The sequence below is a fragment of the Brassica oleracea genome, chromosome C7 (genome assembly GCF_000695525.1).
Source record: "Brassica oleracea var. oleracea cultivar TO1000 chromosome C7, BOL, whole genome shotgun sequence".
In the NCBI taxonomy this organism is placed as follows: domain Eukaryota; kingdom Viridiplantae; phylum Streptophyta; class Magnoliopsida; order Brassicales; family Brassicaceae; genus Brassica; species Brassica oleracea.
Window position 1 is genome coordinate 23,471,869 of NC_027754.1, and position 10,291 is coordinate 23,482,159.

Below are 10,291 nucleotides of genomic sequence, written 5' to 3' on the forward strand. Positions count from 1 at the left end.
GCGGATTCTTATGTTGACTGGTCCAGATTCATAAAGATGTTCAAGTTCATTCTGTGGTGATCAGGTCGTCCGCGGTAAGGAGCAGGACGGACGTAAGGCTGCCCGCATGGTTGATCGTCGATGATCCATGAACGGATGAAGAGATAGCTCGACCCAAATCTTCAGAGAGCTTAAGTATCCTTCCTTTGGAGTAGTTGGAAGCATCGATCATCATGAAATCATCAAAGTGGTTGGAAATGTCGTGATCAGCCTGATCCGGGCGTGCGGTACGTCCCAAACGGGCCAGGAAAGACAGGCTAAGTCAAACGGACCAGGAAAGACAGGCTAAGTCCGGAATCGGATTCTTCTCGATGATCATGGGTTATGGCTTGACTGTTGGCTCTAGAATGGCGAATGGGTCGGGGAAGAACGCCTGTGGTTATCCGGGCGTGCGGTACGTCCCAAACGGACCAGGAAAGACAGGCTAAGTCCGGAATCGGATTCTTCTCGATGATCATGGGTTATGGCTTGACTGTTGGCTCTAGAATGGCGAATGGGTCGGGGAAGAACGCCTGCGGTTCGGCTGATTCGGTCCTCAGGTCGTGGATCCATCCTTAGGTCACGTCCGGGTGCACGCGGGTCGATCCGGTACATGGCTCTGTCCGTTGATCTGGACTGATCTGATCGTCCTGGTAACCATGCTGAGTCTGCTCCACGTCCTGGTCTAGGTCATGGGTTCTATCACTAATGGTGCGTCTCTTATAATTAATATCGGTTCAATGGTTTCTATGCAATCTTGCTTTTAAAGCAACGAAAATACAGAGCTGAAAAGAGACGCGAACGCTGGATGCGGGGTTTGATAAAACGAACAGGGGAAATGTTAAATTTTATACCAATTTAAAAAATTTCATAGAAGTTACATAAATAACTAAAAGCTAAATTTGACGCTGAGAAGCACTAGAGGCTAGAGACCTAACGCCCAGTAATCATAATTAAATTGTTCGGAAGTTGGTGTCAGGCTCTGAGCAGCTACAATAAGTGGTGGACGTCATCCCGAAGAATGATCTTTGTCCTTTTTAATGTATCCACTTCTTATTGTTGCTTGTCTTGCAAGTTTTATCGTCTACGAGATGCTTAAACCAGATGACCGTTTTCAGCTAAAGGCTACACAACATTTGACTATTCTCTTGCTAGAGGAGATCAATTCATTTGTTTATATAAATAGTACTGTTGTCAACCAGCACGCTCTCTCGTTTTTGTGTACGGTGCCGATCAGGTCAATGCTATTGTTTCTTCAATCGTCTGATCCATGTTAAACTCTGGAAGGAAGATATAATATTATCTTCGTTTTTTTTAATGTCACTTGCAGTTTCTTATGCTATCCACAGACTCGGTTTGAAACTTTCATTGTCAACTAATCGTAAGAACTATCTTTAATCAGGGTTTTAAACAATTAGCCCACTTGAAAATTTGTCAACTGACAGAAAAAAAGACCACGAGAAGTTGTCGTTCTGATTATTAGCAGAAAGAAACTCTTCGAATATCCAAACTTGCCGCTTTAGAAAATTTGTTATTTTATAGAAATTGATTTCTAGAGATAGTGCTTCACCATCAGCCAACATGGCTTTACAATAATCTTTACAATAAGTTATAGAATAATGAAAGAAAGATTTTGTATAAGTATTGCGGAAAGAGGCTGGTTTTGAAGTTCAAGAGCATTTTGTCACTAAATGGGGCTTCCATTGATTTCATTCACAAGCATCTTTGCTGTTCTTGTTCTTCTTGTTCGTGCTCAAGACCAGTCAGGTATACAAAATCTTGCAGATTAAAAAATATGGTTGCGTTTCAAGGCTTTAAAATCTCTCTCTGTGTGTGTTTATATTACAGGTTTTGTCAGCATAGACTGTGGTATACCGGATGATTCAAGTTACAACGATGAAAGCACAGACATTAAATACGTTTCAGATGCTGCATACGTCGAGTCCGGAACAATTCATAGCATCGATACTCAGTATCAGACAAGTTCTCTTGAGAAGCAGTTCCAAAACCTTAGGAGCTTCCCTGACGGCAAGAGAAACTGTTACGATGTTCAGCCTCCGCGGGGAAAAGGCTTCAAGTATTTGATCAGAACACGGTTCATGTACGGTAACTACGATACTCTAGGAAAAGCACCCGAGTTTGATCTTTATCTAGGGGTCAATATCTGGGATTCTGTTAAAATAGATAATGCAACAATGATAATTACCAAAGAGATCATCCATACTCTTCGTTCAGACCATGTTCATGTGTGTCTTGTTGATAAAAACAAAGGAACACCATTCTTGTCTGTGTTAGAACTCAGGCTCCTAAAGAGTGATACATACGAGACTCCTTATGATTCACTGATGCTGTTTAAAAGATGGGATCTTGGGGGGCTCGGTAATGCTCCTGTCAGGTGAAAAAAAGAACACTCTTTTTATGCATCTTTGTGATGTGTTCTGTTTTTTCTCTATCTTGTTAATTTTTGATAGTAATATATAGTAACAACCTATAAATTAATTAATAATGTAAAAGTGTTCCAAAAAGAATAATTAATAATGTAAAAGATATGATAATTTATTAATTTATATAGTTATTGATTTATAGAGAATTTTTTAATTACATATTAAAATACTTTTAGTTATTTTTTGAAATAATATTATATATTGATTAAAAACTTATGGATTTGAATTTCATCCACTTTTATTACATTATTTGGTATAGATTTATATATCTTGAATATGCATCACAGAATACAAGTGTGTTTTTATATAATTCGATAAAATAATACTAAAATAATTTTTAAAAATCAAAATAAACTTATTATGAAGAATAAATAAACAAGAAAATAATTTCTTTATATTTATATAAATTTATATATACTAATTAATGATTTTTTATTTAATGGTACCATATCTTTATGTAATCTTATCGAATTATGTATTTTTAAAACTGAGTATTAATCTCCGAGACATTATTTGCAAAGTAATTTTGACACATGTCCTTTCTACAATCACTTTCACTAAATAAATATGATATGACATACTAGAATTGATGAAATGGTTTATGGATAAATGTGACATGGACAATTACATTTATTGCTTATTTATATATTTGGTAAACTTTTTAGAATATGGTAGTAAATTATGCATCATGATCAAATATGACATTAAATAACATAATAATAAAATAGAATAATATTTTACAATTCTGAAATATAATTTATTTACGTTTTTATTGCTCTACAATTTTATAACGAAAAATATTTTCAATGTTTTGACATTTTTTTTGAAAAAAATAAATTGTTAATCGTAATATTATTAGTTTCTTTAATGCATCTACAAATTTATAAATGTTGTTTAGTTGTACTTTTTGATAATTATATAAATTCTATATCAATTTTTATAATTAATTTTATACAAGTTAATTTGATATATTTTATTCCAAAGAAATAGATAAAAATCTATCTAAGATTATAATTTTAAATATATACATATCTATTTTTTAAAAATAATTTGAAATAAATAAAATTGCTTATTTTAACTTAATTTTATGTTCAATTAAATCAAATTTATATTAAAAATTGAAAAGAAAATAAAAAAAATTTAATTTTTTAAAAAATTATTATTGCACGCAGTAGAGGAAAACACCTTGTTTATAGTATCTATACTGCAGGTACAAAGATGATGTTTTTGACCGGATATGGATACCTCTGAGGTTTCCAAAGTATACAATCTTCAACGCATCGCTCACAATAGATTCAAATAACGACAATGGATTCAAACCCGCTCGCTCCGTCATGAACACTGCAACTTCACCTGAGGATTCAATCCAAGACATAATTCTTTATTGGGAACCAGAGGATCCTACTTGGAAGTACTACGTGTATATGCATTTTGCAGAAGTTGTGGAACTTCCAAGTAACGAGACCAGAGAGTTCTCGGTGCTTCTGAATAAGAAGTCAATCAACATGACCGATTTTAGCCCTCGCTACTTGTATACGGACACGCTTTTCGTTCAGAACCCTGTGAGCGGTCCAAGACTCGAGTTTCTTCTCAGACGTACAGATAAATCTACGCTTCCACCCATGATTAACGCCATTGAAACATATCGAGTTAATGAGTTTCTTCAGTCACCTACTGACCAACAAGATGGTATGGTTTCCTTTTCTGAAACATAGGTTAGCAGTTTTCATTATTTACTTTGTAATTATAACTTATCCAATATTTTGGTTTGAATTCTAGCTCAAGCAATTATGATGATAAAGTCCAAGTATGGAATGAAGAAGAACTGGCTTGGAGATCCATGTGGCCCAGTTAACTACCCTTGGAAGGATATCAATTGCAGCTACGTTAATAACGAGCCTCCAAGAATCGTTTCTTTGTATGCATTTCAACATATCCTTATATATGTTTTTTCTCTCTCTCTCTATGTTCTCACCACAAGAGTTGTGTTATCTGCAGGAACCTATCCTTCAGTGGCTTGACTGGCGAAATTGATCCAGCCTTCTCCAACCTTACCTCATTACAGAAGCTGTATGTATTTTTGATCGATCTATAAATTTGTTTACATATATTTTTGGAATATTTAACTGATACAACCGACTTTCATTTCAGGGACTTATCAAACAACAGTCTAACAGGAAAAGTACCTGATTTCCTTGGAAATCTACATAACTTGACAGAGTTGTAAGTCATGCTATCTTGAATTCTAGATGTTGATATATGCCCTCAATCTTGAATTTGATATGACTAGAATCAGTAGTTGGCCGAGGATTTAGCTGCAGTTTTCAGTTTAGTCATCCTTATGGTTGAAGATTAAAAAAATATACATTATTAGTAGATCTCTCTTTACTCGTGCACGTAGCCAATTCATGAACTACATTAAATCTCCATGTGGTTTTACTTTCCCATTTATTCATTCCCAAAGTACCTTCTCTCATCTGTTATAACACTAGACTAGGTAATAACCAGCAGAGTGTACAAAGTGAAATAGTTTATTAGATTATTTACTGTATGTTATATTAAAGGATTTGTTGTATAGTTTTTGATGGAGATGGACATTCATATATCTGTTCGGATTCAGTTGATTTATTCGAATTTTGGATTTTTATAGTTAGAAATTTAAATTGTATTCGGATATTTACAAAATTTGATTTTGGATTTGGTTCGAATTATTGCGGGTTCGGATTCGAGTTTGAGTACCTATTTTAATTATGTATTTTTTTAACAAAAATCCAAATATACTTAAAACTTAAAAATACAAAATAATATAATATAAAACATTAAATTTTGAAGAATTGATCAAATATTATGGCCTTATTAATATACATAATTATTGGACCATACTTTAAGAATACCAATAAAATTATTGGGCGTCGTGTCAATATTGTTGGGCATGTTGCAAAATTGATGTAGTCCATAACCAATAACGTGTATTTTCTTATAAATATTTTTGGTAAATATAATAAAAATACGATACAGGCGAGTGAAAAGTGTTAGAATTATGTGGTAAATAATGTGATCTCTTCACTCGATACCTGAATTCTATTTTTCAATCGATTTCACGAATTTTCTTTTATAAAAACTTTTCTGATTTCTGTTTTTTTAGCAATCTGATTATGTTTCTAATTCTTGGTATGATATAAAAACTTTGTAAAGAAAAACAATATTTGGCTAAACTAAAGATCCGATTTTGTGTGTGGTGTTTTTTTACCTTATTTTCTTTACTTCATAATCAATCACAATTATTTCTTGTCTTCGTGTACAAAAGCCTCAACTATGGCTAAATTCGGTAAGATACAAAACTTTCAATTTCTAAAAACATTTTCAATCCAGCATTTTAGCTGATGCGAATCTTATGATTTATAATTTATTTCTTTCAAAATGATATTATCCAGTAGTTATACGGATATAATTTCAATTCACTAATACAAAAGTTAAAAATACAGAAACTGAGTTGATTAAAAAACTTAGTCTAAACACATTAAATTGTCTGCGGTGGAATTTAAAAAAAAATAGTATGTGAACACATTAATTGTTAAATGATTGTGAGGATGACACGCCAACATATTTTAATTGAAATTGATTTGAAGTTGTCACGTGGAGAATATAGTATGAACACATTAATGACAAATCTTCTCTTTTAATATATAAGAGATTACATAATGGTTATAATAGCTGGATATTTATATAGATTTCACATATATGTTTGATATTTTCTTGAGGACATAGTCGATTTGTGAACCACATTAAATATCTGCTTCATTTCACTTTCTCTTTTATTTCATATGTTTCCAACACTAGTTTACATAATGCGTATAATAACGTGGATAATCTACTATATTAAAAGAGAAGTCATGACTTATTTCATGTGTGTATTTTTTTATTTGGACCATCTTTTAGAATATTAGTTAAATTGATTTTTGAATACATATTTGAATTATTAATTATTCTAAAAAATCAAATCGATATTCTTATATTTTCTCTGAATTACATCAGAAAAAAATATTATATATATATATATATATATATTTCATTTTTCATTAAAGCAAACATTTAAAATATGCAATTTCGTATTTATTTATAATATAAATGTATATTTCGTTTTTCACTTAAACAAAACTTTTAACTATTTAATTAATTTCCTAACTATTTAAAATATAAATGTATATTCATTTTTACTAAAATAAACCTTTTAAGTATCTAATTAATTATGTAATTATATTAAACTCATGTACAGTTTTGTATTAAATTTGTGATATTAATTTAACTGATATTTTCAATTAAATTTTTGATCCCTAAAATTTAAGATTTGTTAATTCAGAATTTTGTACCATAATGTTGAAAATATGCTATCAATATGAATGATCGGTCTATTTTGAACGTGCATTTAATTTTTGTTATTAAATATACTAGTCGGTTTAATTTTATATTGCAATAATAGAAGTATATGATTGCTTTGTTTACAAAAAAGATAATCTAGCTCATTTTTATATAGACCATATTCATATATTATTCATTAATGTAATTGTTTTTGTTTCTTTTATCTTGTGCAATAGGTATTGTACCAATTTATGTTATTAACATAAATGAGAGATGAATTATTGAAAAAATATATTTCATGTGAATAATTTTATTTTCAGTGTGTTTATTATCAGATATACTTGTAGGTTTAAGTATTAATTATATAATGTGATGTATGATAGATGAAAAATTGTAAATAAAAGTTTTAACATTGAAAAATTAATTGTAAATAATCCAAGAGTTTCAGGGTAGAAAAGTCTAAATCACCAGTAGACAACATAAAAAACCTCAAAAAACATAGATAATAAAGAGAAAATTTAGGTTTAAAAGAAAAATAAACAAACACAATGCATTACAATTTCCGGTTTAATAATTTAAATGAAGTAGGTGTTTTATAAATTGCACTTAGTATAGGTTATTCAGTTAAAAATTTAATTCATACAAATAAGTCGATTAACATATATGTATGACCAAAACCAAAAATACGAGTACAATCTTAAGGAAATTGATATCTAAGTTAATATTAAATTGAACATAATTTGTCATAAATATCATGTAAGGTTTTAGTTAGTGTTCATGTTTTAATAAGAGATATCACTAATAATTTGAAACAATAAATTAAATTACTGCATGCAAACTATAAAATTGTTGTGTTTGAAAATATTATACTATTAAAAATTATTAGCAGTATGGTAAATATTAAAATTATATACCACTAATCATGCAAATCAAATATTTATATGTATAAAAATGAAAATAATTACTTGCAAGGTTGTGCGGATCAAGATCTTAGTTTATATTGATTTCACGTATATGTCTGCAGAAACTTGGAAGGAAACAAGTTAGTGGGTGCTCTTCCGGCGAAACTACAGGAAAGATCAAATAATAAGTCGCTTGTGCTAAGGTTGTTTCATGATTATATGCAGATGCTTGGCTTTTGGCTTTTAAAAACAATGCAGATGTCTGGCAGCTGTTTAACCGATTCTGTGTTATGTTTTGGCATTGGGTTCACGTTTTCATAATATCTATTAATTTTAATCGTTAGAGTTGGCGGGAATCCGGACCTCTGCGTGTCTGCTTCATGTCAAAATACGAGTGAGCAGACAAAAAAGAATGTATACATCATTGCACTAGTAGCATCTGTAGCGGGAATTCTTGGTCTTGTAATAGCAATAGCTTTGTTCTTGATGTACAAGAAGAGAAATCGAAGTGGTAAAAACAATAAAGAAACTATTTAAACTAATCTTTCTCAACTTTTTAGGAATCCTTTTAATAAACTTGTCATGATATATTTACAGGCGGCTCTAATGGTGTTAGGACTGGGCCATTGGACACAACAAAACGTTACTACAAATACTCAGAAGTTGTGAAAATTACAAACAACTTTGAGAGAGTACTTGGACAAGGAGGTTTTGGAAAAGTGTACCATGGTTTCCTAAACGAAGAGCAAGTCGCTGTCAAGATTCTGTCTGAGTCATCAACTCAAGGGTACAGAGAGTTTAGAGCAGAGGTCAGTCTCTTATATACTCTGAAAGGTTCAGTCATTATAATATGAGTGAGTTACTGAGTATGCATCCACTTGTTTATCATCAGGTTGAACTTCTGCTGAGAGTTCATCACAAGAACCTAACCGCACTTATTGGATACTGCAACGAAGCCGAAAAGATGGCGCTTATATACGAATTTATGGCTAATGGAACCTTAGGAGATTATTTGTCAGGTCAGTGTCTCTTCTACCAACTTTTTTGTCACTGGTCTTTTGCTATTATAGGCAGAAGAAACTAAATCTCACCCTTTTGGTTACTTTCTTAATCAAGGGAAAAAATCTTATGTCTTGAGCTGGGAGGAGAGGATACAAATATCATTAGATGCTGCACAAGGTTTAAATAATCTCAAGAACTCATACAGAATAACAAAAGTGAAAATAAAATGAAAGGAACTTAGTCTTGTGTTTTATATTTTTCTGAACACTCAGGGCTTGAGTATCTTCACAGTGGCTGCAAGCCTCCCATTGTACAAAGAGATGTAAAGCCGGCTAATATACTTATTAACGAGAAGCTGCAGGCCAAGATTGCTGACTTTGGGTTATCTAGAAGCGTTGCATTGGACGGCACTAACCAGAGTACAACCGCAGTTGCTGGAACTATTGGTTATCTTGATCCTGAGTAAGTAAACATATCTTCTTCTGCTATGTTTTGATATTATCTGTTATGGTTTCTGAGACACTGTTTTACGAAATGAAGGTACCAATCGATGCAACAGTTAAGTGAGATGAGTGATGTTTACAGCTTCGGGGTTGTTCTTTTGGAGGTTGTGACGGGCCAACCGGTGATTTTACGTTCAAGAGCAACAGCAGAGAACGTACACATAACCGACCGGGTCGAGTTGCTTCTGTCCACCGGAGATATCAAAGGCATTGTGGATCCAAAGCTAGGAGAGAGGTTTGATGCTGGTTCGGCTTGGAAGATCACTGAAGTAGCAATGGCCTGTGCATCTCGTAGCTCTAAAAATAGACCTACCATGAGTCAGGTGGTTGCTGAACTCAAGGAGAGTGTAAGCAGAGCAAGAGACGGTGGAGGTTCCGGGGCCAGTAGTGTTACAGAGCCGGTGATGACGGCTGGTGAATCGGGAATGTTTCCTCAGGCGAGGTAGATGAATGCTGAACCCATCTGAGTTTTTAACTTCCATAAATTGGACAGTTCTGTGTGGTGTGGAGTGGGATTATGAAGAATTAGAATAATGTTGAGTTTCGTTACCCTTGTCTTTTTGTAAAATACTTGCACAAGAAGTTTCGTATTTAAAGGCTTTTGTCATTATCTCAGTTTGATCAATCAGAGATTCAGAGATCTCTGACCTGAAGAAAATTGGATTTCTGGACACAGCACAGACTGAGTCTGAGCCAATTTTTGTATATGCTTTTGAGAAAGATTTTATCATATATTTAGTTTGCTTATGTGGATTCTTGCCTTCTCCCTAACAGTATCTACTGTTGTATTGACAAGCTTGTCCGGAAATCCGGGTATTTTTCTACCTTCTTCATGTCAACAGAGAGAAAAGAATAAACGATACATCATTCTGTTGGTAGCATTCGTTACATGTTGGGTAAGCTCGAAGATAGCTTAAGTTATAAGTTTCCTATTTGTGTTAGGTTTATCTATAAGAGTTTAGCAAACTTATAATTAATAAGTCCTAATGAGTTTAGGAAATATATAGATATATATATATATATCACTACAAGAAAACAGGGGGATTCTGATGGCCGAAATCGT

General features: G+C 32.5%; 1 protein-coding gene across 1 annotated transcript; it reads left to right on the top strand.

Annotated features, from left to right (window-relative positions):
• The first annotated feature begins 1,679 nt into the window (after positions 1 to 1,679).
• On the top strand, positions 1,680 to 9,735 carry LOC106304842 (putative leucine-rich repeat receptor-like protein kinase At2g19210). Its single transcript, XM_013741227.1, has 13 exons — positions 1,680 to 1,785; positions 1,867 to 2,413; positions 3,673 to 4,151; positions 4,242 to 4,380; positions 4,461 to 4,532; positions 4,614 to 4,685; positions 7,846 to 7,926; positions 8,068 to 8,234; positions 8,321 to 8,532; positions 8,616 to 8,742; positions 8,840 to 8,902; positions 8,998 to 9,187; positions 9,266 to 9,735. Exons 1-13 carry the CDS (start codon positions 1,710 to 1,712, stop codon positions 9,672 to 9,674), a joined length of 2,634 nt encoding a protein of 877 aa, XP_013596681.1. The 5' UTR covers positions 1,680 to 1,709; the 3' UTR covers positions 9,675 to 9,735.
• The last annotated feature ends 556 nt before the right edge of the window (positions 9,736 to 10,291 follow it).

Bases quoted from the DNA above. Each gene is read 5' to 3' on its own strand.
- LOC106304842 (XM_013741227.1), top strand. From the start codon at position 1,710: ATGGGGCTTCCATTGATTTCATTCACAAGCATCTTTGCTGTTCTTGTT. The intron at 2,414-3,672 runs GTGAAAAAAAGA...TCTATACTGCAG, and splicing joins CTCGGTAATGCTCCTGTCAG to GTACAAAGATGATGTTTTTG. The intron at 8,235-8,320 runs GTAAAAACAATA...ATATATTTACAG, and splicing joins CAAGAAGAGAAATCGAAGTG to GCGGCTCTAATGGTGTTAGG.